At 40.2% G+C, this 14,454-nt stretch overlaps 1 protein-coding gene across 1 annotated transcript; it reads right to left on the minus strand.

Moving 5' to 3' along the window:
• Positions 1-1,224: 1,224 nt before the first annotated feature.
• On the minus strand, positions 1,225-14,352 carry colq (collagen-like tail subunit (single strand of homotrimer) of asymmetric acetylcholinesterase). The gene is made up of 17 exons (XM_032559065.1): positions 13,260-14,352; positions 11,341-11,450; positions 11,067-11,168; positions 10,289-10,333; positions 10,116-10,142; positions 9,329-9,400; positions 8,668-8,730; positions 8,549-8,575; positions 8,423-8,467; positions 8,309-8,344; positions 8,098-8,178; positions 6,768-6,864; positions 6,032-6,162; positions 5,505-5,624; positions 5,256-5,397; positions 5,053-5,155; positions 1,225-3,011 (listed from the first exon to the last, which is right to left on the minus strand). The coding sequence occupies exons 1-17, from the start codon at positions 13,354-13,356 to the stop codon at positions 2,942-2,944; spliced, it is 1,368 nt and encodes a 455-aa protein (XP_032414956.1). The 5' UTR covers positions 13,357-14,352; the 3' UTR covers positions 1,225-2,941.
• Between the last annotated feature and the right edge of the window lie 102 nt (positions 14,353-14,454).

Genomic DNA, 14,454 nt, shown 5'->3' on the forward strand with positions numbered 1-14,454 from the left:
GGGAATAAATGCGATTGGCCTGGTCAGAGGAATTGCACATGATGGGATGAGTATGCTAAGGTAAGCTTTTACTCAGGCATCTCCGTGGACAAATTGTCTTGATGTGATTTGGAAAAGGGAAGCAGTATGTTAATATACTTACACAGTTAGATGCAGCCCCAAGCATCTCAGTTGCAATTCTGGCTAGCTGCCCGTTTTCAACTTTTATTGCCCTGAGCTGGTCTCTGGGTGCAGACCCGGCTCTGATGGGCTCGATTGAGGCACGCAGATTATCTGGAAACCTCTCTTGAGGGCTCCTATAAACTATGGATTGTGATATATATATGAATATATTCAGTTCTGGATAAACTATAATGAAGAGTGTCCAAGTTTCTAGACTTTATTCCCTGTCCCATGTTTCACATGAGAAATGTGGCAATTTATACATATATAAGCTGCTCCTGTTTAATTCCAGTCTGTATAAAAGCTGCACACATCTGCCAAATGGCCATTTTTTTCTTGCTCTACAACATATGGATATGGATTTGTTTTATACATAACCTTCTATCCATCCATCCATCCATTTTCTGTTCACCCTTGTCCCTAATGGGGTCGGGAGGGTTGCTGGTGCCTATCTCCAGCTACGTTCCGGGCGAGAGGCGGGGTACACCCTGGACAGGTCGCCAGTCTGTCGCAGGGCAACACAAAGACATACAGGACAAACAACCATGCACACACACACTCACACCTAGGGAGAATTTAGAGAAACCAATTGACCTGACAGTCATGTTTTTGGACTGTGGGAGGAAGCCGGAGTACCCGGAGAGAACCCACGCATGCACAGGGAGAACATGCAAACTCCATGCAGAAAGACCCCGGCCGGGAATCGAACCCAGGACCTTCTTGCTGCAAGGCAACAGTGCTACCAACTGCGCCACTGTGCAGCCCATAACCTTCTAATTTTGAAAATTACAGACTAAAGATAAAAGTCTTGTAACCATCCATCCTTCCATTGTTCATCCCTTCCTTGGGGTGTTTTCAGGTTCCATAAAAAAAACGTATAAATATTTTCAAAAGAAAAATCTGAGAGGTTATGACAATTCCCATCCCCACAGCATGATGCTGCCACCATCTCATGGGTTTACCACTCTTTCTAATGCAGCACTCAGGGTAGCCTGGTTTTGTTTTTACCTAATTAACATCTGGTGCTGAGACATCAGCAGCATCTCAGTTCAATCACATGAGGTCATTTAATGATCTTTTATTGGATTCTTTTCTCAAAATTTCCCACAGCTACTGTAAAAATCATATCAGAACTATGAAACATAAATCCCGGTCACAGTGCATAATAATAATAATAATAATAATAATAATAATAATGACTTCTTGAAGCCTGATGGTACAGTACATTACCACATGCATGTTCCAGCATTGTTGGGCATACACAGAATCACACACAGACACGACAGTCACAGCAGTTTTCTAACAATATTTCATCTTTAGTTCAAGACACAGTTCATCACTATAAGGTTCATCATACGTATGGTAATAAGCTACACTTGGGACAGGGCACTCCTTTAAGACGCCTGTTATGCCAACAAATGGTGACTAACAAAACAACGCTTGACAAAACTGGTGTATTTCCCACCGTCATGCATGCAGACATGATGCATTAACAGTCTGAGCTCGGAAAAAGTCTTTCTTGGCACTGGGACTCATACAGTAGCTTATGGAAAATGTCAGCTTATATCGGCACGGTTATTTTCAGCACACAGCAGACTACATGTACGCAGTTAAAGATACTAATGAGTTTCTCCGTTGCTTCATAAGACAAAACTGGATAAAGAGGTATTAAGAGTAGATACAGTAATGACCTTAGAACAGACAGGAATTTTTAATTCCTTCCCCCTTAGCAGCTACAGATAAGTCCAGCTGGTTATGTGCAATGAGGAAAATTAAGAGCAATAACAGTTTCAAGCCTTCACATCTTTTGTTTTTGCTTTGAAGCACAGGGGAGGAACGTGATTATGCATTATTGTATGTGTCAAAGGTTTCGCTTGTGTTACCTCTGTGCGTCAGAGTACAGTCAGAGCCATTTAAAAAAAAATAAGAAACACAGTGAGACATGTGTGGAGCTACATCAGTTCCTGAGTTGGTGTTTGGATTTATACAGACTGAGTGTAACTGTCATGTTTCGATGTACGCTGACGTGAAGTCAACCACTGAAGGTTTTTAGACCTTGTGAATCATCTCTGCAGAAACAATCTCGTTTGAAGATCAAAAATACCTTAATACTGAGAGGGTACAATAAATAAACAATAGTAAAAAAAAAGTATTTTAAGTGTCCTGTCCTGGCAACCTAAGTAAACAGCAGAGTGGGTCCTGTTGCCTTGCAGTGTCAGAGGCAAATTTGGATACTAATGTTGTGATAAGTTAAGCGCGGTTTAGCCCAGCTTCATGCAAGAGCTGTTTGCTGTCATTCACTCTGCAGTAGAATATCTCTGGATGTCCCGCTTTCCTCTCTCCTGTTTCTTTTGTTGCAGTAACCAGGTCAGGATAAATGCGCTTCTGCTCCAGCTGCTGCTTCTCTGGAACACAACGCAGTGTCTCTTAATTAGGCCTGCGTGGCCGTCGCATTCAGGAGGTTTGGCTCCAGTCCGGTGCGGCCTGTCGAAGTCCTGCTCGTTAAGACAGGGTGCAGCTGTCCTGCACGCTTCTGACGCCTCCACCACCGGGAGGGCGTCTCCGCAGAAAAACAGATGGGTTATGTGAGCATTTGTACATATATATCAGCTTTTTTGTTCTTTTTCAGTAGAACATTTGTTGCCTCTTCCTGCCGAGTCTTTTGCTTTTTCAGGGCATTTTTCGTGTTATGTTTTTTTCGTCGTTGGCATGAAAACAGTCCCGTCACGTGTCGAGCAGCATTACACGAAGGATGCGGCTGCACAATCCAGATTCCTCCTCAAGTGAAGAATTTGCAGTTTGTGGAGTCAATAACACAGTATGGTGTGCACTTGAGGAAACCATAAGACCTATAATCGCAGAAGAAATACGTTTACTTCAAGATGATTATTATTATTTCTCATACAGTAGTGCGATAACACATCCAGTGCCGTTCACTCTTTCTTTTTTAGTCCTACCTAATTTCTTTGTGTTTTTATTGAATAAGCCAAATTTTCTTATCGCTTAAAATGCCTGTAAGCAATATTTCTATGTTTAGTTTTCTGTGGATTTTGGCTGCTTTTGTATGCACTTTCTTATACTGTATCTGATCATGACAGCCTAATGTGCAATATGTGTGTTTATAAATTAATAAAGTGGAGGGCAGACAAAGAAATGTCCTGCCTAAAACACATAATAGTGCAGAAGAACAGTGTGTGAAAGTCATATCTTTCACACACCGTGTCAGGAAAACAATCCTGACAGAAAAGCTGAGAGAAGCACTTGATAGTTTCTTGATCAATTGATTCAGTTAAAGGAAACTGGAACAAACTGTGTAACCAGGTGTTTGAAAATGCGTCTAACATTTGCTGTTCATCAAGTCTTCTATTTTACTGCCTTGTGAAAGTATTGATACTCCTTTGCCATGTCACAGTCACAAACTTAAATTGATCTCGTTAGGAGTTTAGTTACAGTAGATGAACACAAAAAAGTCCATGGTTCTGAAGTAGAACTAAAATCAGGTAAGGATTTTCAAAATTTACACAAATAGAAATCTAAATATTGTGGTGTGCATTAATATTTGGGCCTCTTTACTCAAGCATTCCTAAATAAGATCAATTATAATGATCTGCTTTCAGACGTTGCCTACTTAGTAAACATGTATATTGATTTAACCTCAGTATATGCACTGATCTGGAACATCTGCCATGATGGTGCAAAGAAGGACTCTTCATAAAATCAAGAAACTCAGAACCCTGAACATCCTCCTCATGAAACTGTTAAACAACAGTGTCTTCAGTCAGAGACTTCTTCAGCTTTGCTGTAATACAGACCACTACAGGAAATTCTTCATGCTCACAGTCATCACCATCTACAACAATTCTTTGAAGAACTCGAGATAATGAGCTACATTTAATTTCCCCCTGGGATTGTTACATTAATTTGAATTGAATTGTATCAATTCTGTAAATGCTTTAAATGATTAAACCATTTTCATCATCAAGACCAAAGAATATGGCAGACACGTCAGGGTGAAAGTTGTGAAGAAGTTTAAAGTAGGGTTAGGTTATCAAACTAAATAACTGTTGGGTCTATCACACGGAAAAGGAAAAAGTATGACAACTTTTTTTCCATCAGCGGTGAGAAGCAGGTGAAAGTTGAGGGAAAGATGGATGGAAAACCTTCTAGAGGCTTCAAAAGGGTTGAAACTTGGGATCCAGATTTATATTTAAACGATAAGCTACAGCTAGATTTTTAAAAGTATTGCTCAGAGATGTTCTCCATCCAATCTGGCGGAGCATGAGCTACTTTAAAAAGACAAATGGGCAAAAAAATGTAAGTCTCTAGATTTGCAAAGCTAGTAGAGAACGCAAAAGACCTGCAGCTGTAGCGGCCCTGAAAGGCGGTTCTGTCAAGCTTTGAGGAGTGAAGAGAAACTCTTCCTGCACTTTTCAGGTCTTTATCTCTAAAAAGCTTTAAAAATAATTTTCTTTCCACTTCATAATTCTGAACTAGTTTGCCTTGCTTTAATACAAAAACATGGCATGAAAATAGATGGAAGTTTGTGGTTGTAGTGTGTAAGTTTGAAAAACATCAAGAGAAATTAATGCTTTTCGAGGCACTCTATATGTAGACTCAATGCTTTTTTGAATCAGGAGCTTTTTATGTCTGAATGGCTCATAACGGCATGAGTTAAGTGGCTTTGCAAACAAACATCATCTGAAGACCAACACCATATCGACAGAAGAAAAGTAAAAAGCAGCAAAATCCAAAGAAATACTAAAAAAGAGCAGCTTAGACAAAAAGTAAACAAATCTCTCTCTTTTCTACCAAAATATAAATATAAAAAAGTGATAACTCACTCTAGGCTTTTGCACAGTGCCGTCTAGCACAGGTATATTTTGTACTCACCCTGGAAGATATGAGTTACACGTTTGGTATCCAAAGTCTTTTCCATCACACTCTTCAGCCCCTTCATAGCGGTATCCGTCTCCACAGTAAGCATGTTTACACTCTACAGTAAGATGAGACAGCAGGAGTGTGGAGGTCAGGTTATACGTGCGCAGCAAAGTAGAACTAAGGAGGCTGTTGAAGAACATTTCGCGTGTACTTACTGACACAGCCGTCTGTGACAACTCTGTTCCGGTCATCACACTCCTCCCCGTTGGAGATCTGCACTATCCCGTCACCACAGTAACCTTCATCGTCAGGCGCGTTTTCCATGGACTGGAAGGGCGTCATCTGGAATGGAAAGGACTTTTGCAGAATTTTAGTTACTTGAACAAAAAAGGGAAAACCTAAAAAAAAAAGGAATAAAAGAATAAGAAAGAAACGATTGGACAAAAGTCTGAATGCAGTTAAACCTGGATTGGCAGCCAGCCATCAATGTCTTTGAAATAGAGCGTTTTCTGGTCTTTTCGGAATGCGAGGGCGTTGTCGGTGTGAAGACGCTCCAGTTCTTCCTCATTACTCACCACAAATATCTGAAAGAAAACGGAAACGCAAACAAGTCTGATCAGATACTTTGGCTTGTTGAACTGTACGCTATTAAAATTGATTACATTCAGTTACATCATATTATGGGGGTACTTTTATTCAGCGGGGACAGAGAAGTTAGTCATGGCTAAATGTGGGGTAATACTGGAAGAAAACCAGCCGCAGAAGACTTGAGACGGGAGCAGAGGTTCAGCTTCTACCAGAACAACAATCCTTTGTGTTGATCACAATAAAATCCCAATAAAAACCTTTTTTTTTATGGCTGTATAGTGGAAAAACCTAAACACTTTTACATAATTAACAAATTTAGTTTCTCAAAACATTTGACTGACATTTTTATGTACTGTATAATTCCCAGTATATTGTTTTGATAGCAACACAACGTTTTCCGTACAACAGGCACTTTGGGATAGCTTCCTGTGTTGGCGTAATCATCAAATGGTGAAGTACTGAGGGAGCTGCAGCCACAGTTTCCAGGAGGACCCGGTGGACCTCGAGACCCTTTTGCTCCAACCATGTAGAGACCTGCAACGAGAAAAGTTATGAATTATCAACGTATTGCTGAAAAAAACAGAAAGGATGAATAAATGTCAGAAAAAATGTCAAAGCTTAGCATTTGGTTGTCTGAATAAGCTAAAAATGATCAATAACTAAGAGTGCAGGCAACAGAAGGTGATTTAAATACCAGAAGTCATTATATACAGTATCAATGATTAATCTATCAAGAAGCAGACTCAATTAGTGCACCAGTTAAATGTCACTTTGATTATGTGGTGACATAATATTTTCTAAACTGTAGGGAGGCCTGCCATGTGTAAACTTACTTTAGCCACATGATGTCATCATCACAGCCTCCAGTTTCAACTCGGGGGCTCACATTTCTTTACTGCTATATAAGACTACTGGTGATGCATGGCCCATTGCTCTAAAGTGTGCTTTTCTTTTGCTGAGTTCTTTCAGCCTTTGACAAACTTTAAGCCAAAAAAAAAAATAGCACAAAACAAAAATCTTTTGACATCTAAGTTCTGCATAGTCACAAAGAAATGTGACTATGGAAGATATGAGTTAAGCTCATATCTCTTGGCTTTCTCTTAAGTCAAGAGAAATTTTGAAACTTGTTGCACATGTACCTGCGGCAGGTAAACCAGGAGGTCCGGGGTGACCAGGTGATCCCTGAGGACCTGCAGGTCCAATAGGTCCAGTTTTTCCAGGATCTCCTTTCTGTCCCTGAGACAAAATAAAGTGTACAGAGTTACAATAAATCTTTACACTGTGTTTCTGAAATAAAGGTAACTTTAATATGTCAATGTCAAATTCATGTTTTGCTTTAGAAATATACAGCACATATGATAACCATGCAGCAATCTATTTAACCCTCCTGTTATGTTCGTTTCTAGGGTACAGCAAAAATGTTCGTGGGTCAATTTGACCCAGGGAGTGTTTAATCATGCAATAGTGTCAGAAACCAAAAAATTCCTCCAAAACATTTTTGTATCTGATTATTAACTCCAATACTAACCATTTCAATCAATATTTGTGCAATGATGTTTTATTATTTCTCAGAAATTAAGGATCAATGACGACAACCTGCTCATTTACTCATTTGGACATAAAAAATGGAATTTAGATTTTTAATGTCCAATGAAAAAAACCTAGACACAAAAAAACAATAATTTCCTTGAAGTTGACCTTTGGTAAATTATTTTATATTATACTTTTTTTTTTTACCAAAGGGTGATCTTTATAATTGAACTTGAGACACACATACTGTTCTGGGTCAAATTGACCCGCTGATTAAAATCAAGATAAATGAGTCATGCAGAGAGTATTTATGTTTTCATCCACTTCTGCTGAGTGTCACTCAGAGTGGGTGGAGTTTGTCCACAGGAACAGAAAAGATTCCCGTCAAAGGTTGTGTGAACACCTGCTTTCTCGCAGTTTCCTAGTGAAGTAAAGAGAATAGTGAGAAAGTGGGCTTGTGTGTGTGTGGTTGCGTGTGTTGGTGTGTGTGTGTGTGTGTGGTGAAATATGGTTCATAACTGCAAGGAAACATATAGAATTGGACATTATAAAATCTTTTTTTGCACTTTAACCTGACTGCCGGGTCAAATTGACCCGAACAGTATCGATGTAAAAAGTAGACCTAGGGTTTGGTACAAATGTGTAACATGAATAAATTTTCAACTTATGTCTAGAGTGCACCTATTAAGACAAATAGAAAACGTTTCATGCAAAAAAAAATGCTTCTATTTTTTTTTTTTAATTTGTAAATTTTAAAACGGGTCAATTTGACCCGGAACATAACAGGAGGGTTAAGTCAGTAGTTTATGCAATTCTTAACTTGTTCTAATGCTTTACACGAAATCCCTCCCAAAGTGAAGATGTGCAGGGATTAGCAACTCAATAAAAGGCCAAAATGTTTTTTTAAATATACTGCACGATTTCACACAATCTTCTCGCCTGTTTTCCTCTCTTTCCAGGTCGGCCTGTCGGTCCTCTGTTTCCTGAGATTCCAGGCTCTCCTTTTGGACCCATTTCACCCTGCGCAACAAGTGAGATCAATGGAACATTAAAAAAAATTATAATAATTCTAACTTATATTTTACCTAGTCAAATGTTGCACTCCTAAGAAAACAGAGAATAAACTTCTGCTCGTTTGAGCCTTACTTGCCTTTTGTCCAAGCATTCCTGGGAAACCCATGGCGCCCTGTGAACAGGAAACAGCAGATGCTTCATATTTCATGTAGCACATGTATTCAAACCTCTGCTGACGCATCATGCTCACCTTGTCTCCTCTAAGTCCAAGCTCACCACGGTCACCTCGGGAACCCTGACAGAGAAGAAACAGTGTATGTACTTCAGGTGGTTTATTATCTCCTTCAAAGCAAAAATGAGCAAAATGATAAGGTACCTTTTCCCCTTTGTACCCAGGTAAACCCTAGGATTAAAGAGATTTAATAATGAGACAACAGGGGGAAAAAAAGAAAAAAAGAGTAAAGTTGACATCAATGCTTTATGTGTGGATCCTACCCTTGGCCCCATTGGTCCTCTAGATCCGGGCAAACCCATCAAACCCGGGTCACCTTTCTCACCCTGATCATATAAAAAAATAAAATTAAACATGTGGAGCAGGTTAACTTCTTAAAAACACATCCAATTAAACCCCCTTTGGAAATGTTCCCCCCCCCCACTTTTAGTCCCTGCTATTTACAACTTTTCAAAAGCATTCATACCCCAGTTTCCCCAAAGCCTGATTCTGCCACCGCCATATTTCACGATGTGGATGTTGAATTCAGGTGATGTCCAGTGTTAGTTTTTTTCCTCTTACAGCGCTCTGCTTGTAGAGCCAAACGTTTAATTTTGGTCTCATCTGAACAGAGCTCCCAAATCTTTACCATTTTTCTTGTCGGTTTCCCATTACGATTGGTGTTGTGAAGTGCAGGACTAATATTTGTCCTTTCAACCAATTTGTTCACCTAAGCTGTGGATTTTTGCTGCTCAAGAGTTACTGTGACTGTGGGCCTTTTAGTTGCTTCTCTTCTGAACTCCTCCTCTCCACCAGGTCTCCTGAACGCTCTGCGGTGCTTTTTGACTGTGATAAAGCTCGGGAGGCATGAATACTTTCTGCAAGGTGCTGTGTTGGTAATATGGCGTTTCATAAGGTCTACATTATGAGGTCTGACTTACTCACTTTGTCCCCAGGTGGTCCCGGCCATCCTGCTGGTCCCTGTTGCCCAGGAAGCCCAGGAGGCCCAGTCCGACCCTGGTATGACACATCAGTTTTGTAAGTTTATGATATCAGGGCTTTTATTGGCACTTTGCTTTACAGGTTTAGAACAAAACCAAGAGAGAGTGAGGGAGAGAGAGAGAGAAAGAAGTCTGAATGTTACATTAGATGACAGGCAGCACAGTGCAATATCTGTCCATTCCTGCTGCACATGTAGAGGCAGAATGGCTTTAACGAGCACTGTCACTTTGCTCTCTTTAATTAAATGATGGCTGTATATAGAACTAGGAGTCTTTGCTTGTTGGGAATAAAATGATTAATGATCTGGCTGAAGCACTAAGCTAAATTGCACTGCAGTGCTGCAAACCTGCTCGGTAAGGGGCTGCACTTACTGCTCTGCCACACTGACAGGAACGTTTTGGAGCTCACTTCTCATCTTGATTTTTCCAACAAACAAACAAGAGTCTCCTGATCTTCATCTGAAGATCAGGAGAGGCGAATCTTGAACGCGAATCCTGATGCCGCACACTGAATCATGTCAGCGTGCATGTCTGAGGTGTTTAGGCTCAGCAGCCCCTGCATCCCTTGCATCCTGACAGTCTGCCTGCTCTGTCTCCTGTCAAGGTTGTGTACTCGCACACAGTGCCTCTCTTGATGTGCACTCGCTTTCAGGGGATGTGGAGGGGATGCTTTTTTGAGAAAATTCACTTACAGCGGAAAGGAGAACGGCATGATTAACGGGGACTCTCACCTTTTGCCCAGGTCTTCCGATTTCTCCCTGACGACAGGATGCGGAGGAGGGGACAAGGACAGCAGGCACTTAATGAACTTCCCAAAAGCATTTTTCAGTTATGTGCAACAGGTCAATTCAATCTGCCTTTTCAGGAATAATTACAAGATGAGGAAATCAAATAAACTGCTTACTTTTTCTCCTTTAGGCCCTCTCATTCCGGGAAATCCAGGGGGACCCTTGTTATCATAAGAAAACACAAAAATAATTGGTTATGAATCACATAGATAGCCATCTAAATTAGTTTTACTGTCGGCAACATGCTTCTTGGAGAGCAGAGCTGCAGTTTTAATTAGCTGAAGGCTGACTGGTCTCTATTGATTCGAGAAGTGCCTCATGGGTCTTTTTGATAGACTGGACTGCAGTCCATCTGGTGGTGTAAGCAGAAGCCTCAACAACCGCTTGAGGTAAGCTGCCTATTACTCACAGAAACTCAAATTTCTCAGCAGCGCAGATGTGGCTCACAAGCACAAACAGAATGAAAATGGTTGTTTTATGTATATATTTGTCATGACTTGAAAACACAAACGCATGCACGGCGTGCGTCGGAGATCCCTGGACTTTACGCGACACAGCACGCCTTTCCAGCTCCTCGGACAGTTTCTGAGAATGATGTGTGGCACACTGGCTGGCAGTGGAAAAAGGCTATTTGTGTCGCAGCTAAATGTGGAGTGTTAATGGACTGTTGTGCTGTAAGGGCCAGAGAAATCCCCATCTTCTCCGCAGGAACTATCAAGTTGGAGGGGAGATTGAGGCAAATATTTTGCTAGAGTACTGATTCGTCACACTTTGTTCCTTTCTATGAAGTGATTTGTAGTCAAGCCACATAATTGTTCGTGCGTGAAGCAGGATGAGTTGGATGTGTTGAAATGTCAGCGACAAGATCTCGAATCTTAGAGTTTGGTGCTTTACCTGAGGCCCAGGCGGTCCAACGGGGCCAGGAGGGCCCTGGACACAGGCAGAACCTTTACTCTTATGGCCAGACTCACTGCCATGACGTGGGCCGTCTTCTTCCTGTGAAACATGAGGTTTGACTTGGAATGAGTCAGATCTACATTTAATTGTCATAACATAACCAAAACACCAGGAGAACTCTAGTGCCAAACATATCTAGCAACCCATATGACTGTAACCTAAGGACATATCAACAGCTTCATACTCCACAATAGAAAGTCACATGACTCACAAGTGTGTAGCGGCGCCAAAGTGAAGGGGGTGGAGGAAAGAGCGGGGGTGGTGGAGGACTCAGTAAACAGCATGGGTTAAATCTCTTCTGCTGCTCCTGGGATCTGAGAGCTGTGCACAGCGTACATGCAGTCACAAATTAAGCCAGCGATTAAACAGTTCTCTTGACCTGTCAAGTTTATTTACCTGTCCAAATAGCAAGCTGTTTATTCAGAACCCTTGAAATTAACCATCGTTTTTACCTTCTAATTCAAATTTACACTAGTTAAAATTTTTTACTGAAGTCTCAGCTTGGCTTTTGACGCATCAGTGAACAACAACACCAAATCAATGGATGGCTCTAGTGTCAAGTGTTAAACTTGTCATCGTTAAATGCGTACACCAGACAACTAGAGTGACTAAAGAATTAGGCTAGTCAAAAAAAGAGCCTAAATGGAGCACTTGTTGACTGGTTAAAGACTTGACCATTGCTGTCCAGAACACAAAAAATGTCAACTAATGAATTTGTGCACTTTATTGCAGTTGTTCACTGACGTGGAAAATTAGTCAAGAAGAAGAGCTTAGCTTCACTTATTCAGCTAGTTGAAACTGATTTGAGCAGAACGGTGGTGGAAACATGTATTAGCTGGTTGACCAGTGGAAGGATGCTAGTTGACTTAAGGGAAGTCCAATTGTCAATGTTACAGAGCTGATGCAACTAAAAATGCCAAATAGTGTACATGTTCACTAGTGCAGCTACAAAGTGTTTACCACTTGAGTAGTATGTCTAGAACTAAACTACTGGTAAAGCATAACTAACTTCACATTAGTTAATTATGTGAAGTGTTTTAGCCAGACTAGTAAGATACTCTATTTGAAATTGTTAACTAGTTTACCAGTGTGCAGCAATTTGCAAATAGTAAAAATATTGTAAATGGTCTGCTCTTTTAAAATGCGGAATTATGCCCAAGTGTGTGTTAGTTAATTGGGTGAAGTTTTTTTTCATCTAGACTAGTAAACTACTGCATTTCAAAATGTCAACTAATTTACCAGAATGAAGTTAATGTTCCAATATAGCTAGTGCAATACTGCAATTCATTTGCACAGTAAACTCATATGGCTAAGAAATGTTTACTGCTTGACTTGTAACATTGCTTTTGGCCCTTATGTTAAAAAGCATTTGAAATATTTAAACATATTATTCACTTAGGTTAGTCTAGGTAATCTCCTGCTGACTAGGAGGTCGAAAAGTCTTCTAGTTAGCCCTACTAGTCCAGCACCATGTCTTACTTGTGGAACTTCTGGCCTGCTAGTTGTGCTAGCAGCACTGTTTTTCTTTTTTAACTATCTCTGCTAAATATTGAACTAGTGAGGGCAAATGTTTTACTGTAATGCAATATAACTACTGCAGAATAGTCACAAACTGGTTGGCAAAAATGATGGCTGATTTCAAGGATATTGAATATTCACAAAAATGACTGGCCATACTGTCACAACTCATTTCTGACCTCATCGTAAGCATGAGCAAAGAAATCTTTAACTTTAAACTTGTGCTCATCCATCTGCAAAGAAGCAACAGTGTGGAGTGATCCGACATATTTTGGTAGACACCTCACAAGAGGGTACAAGATGCACAAGCAGCATAAGCAACACAAAAACAGGTGCAAAATATCAAATCATGACACCCAGACACAGATATGAAGTGCCTCTCGCAGACGGACTGAAGCTCCTCTCACTATTTATAGAGGCATTTACAGTCTACTTCAAGGGAAACAAGGAAAATCAAAACAACTCGACATTATGATGAGATCACAGTGATACTCACAATCTGTATTTCCAGAAGCCCTCAGCCCAGGTGTAATGCATGCACTAGTGCAGTAACTCACTCACACAACAGCCCACATACAGTATATGCAAGCTCATGGTTTTACATGCTCCTACCTGCTGGGAATGACAGGAAGCTGTCCAGAAATGAGGACTGAGCCAGGCAAAAAGAAAACCACAGTGGCAGACACAGTCCAACAGCTAGAAGAGTCATGCTGCCACAGATAGTTGCCCGACTTTACGTCTGAGCCACAGCAGCCTTGAAACTCTGCCTTTCTCTCTCAGCTCCTCTCCTCACCGTCCTCTCCCTCTCTGCTCGCTCGTTCTGTTGGTTTCCCTTACGCCTTCACAAGAGAGTACGCTGACCAATACCCATTAAATCTTTCCTCCGCATCAGTGTGCTCTAAAATTACAGGAGACAGCACACCAGCTGCCTTCAGTGCCAATATTAGATCCCTACTACTGTAGAGGGGTCTTATTATTGTTTCCACTCCTCTGTAGGGAGTCTTAATAAAGACAAATCCACAATTTGCTATCCTGAAAATAGGACAACATAGGAAAGAGTGACCTCAATTAGAAACTGCTGCTATTTTTTCTTTTTTGCAAGATAAAATGCATTTTACGTTTGCACTATAGTGTCAAAAATGAAACACCTGTTTTCTTAGTCCACATGACATTTTGAGAAAAGTCTTCAGGAGTTATCAAGATGTTTGTTGACAAATATGAGAAAGGTCTTTGCAATCTTTTTGCCCCGCATTCCCTTTGCTTTGAAACTCATGCCATTTGGCACTAAACTTTATCGAAGCGAGTGAGGTCTGTACATAACTCGGTATAGTTCTGGTTTATTTTACCTCTTGGAAGAGTGGAGTTAATAAGAAAAGAGATTTTAAAAAATGTGGGCAATTGTATTTTTCCCGTAGAGCTATGCTGGTTTGGCTAGGTCTGTTCCTCAATCAGAGCATCATTTAAAAACTCCATGTTGTATTTACTCAGGAAATTTCCGATACATAGTTTGATCTCTGATCTGAAACATTTAGGTGTTATAGAAACAAAAAACAGAAGTCTGTAAGAAGAAAAATACTTTTTCACAGTATTGAAACTTTTACTAATTTGTCTCTTAAATTTATCAATAACTTTAATATGAATATCTTTTAACTTCATACAATCTTGTCTATCAGTCAACAATATAGAAAGTGTATGTAATAAATGTGTAGTTGAAAGTTGTTTCATAATTGCACTTTTATTATCTGGATCATCTATTGTATCATTAATATGAACCTGAAAGATGAGGAAAAATGTGAAAAATCAATAG

Source organism: Xiphophorus hellerii, chromosome 3 (genome assembly GCF_003331165.1).
Source record: "Xiphophorus hellerii strain 12219 chromosome 3, Xiphophorus_hellerii-4.1, whole genome shotgun sequence".
Classification (NCBI taxonomy): Eukaryota; Metazoa; Chordata; class Actinopteri; order Cyprinodontiformes; family Poeciliidae; genus Xiphophorus; species Xiphophorus hellerii.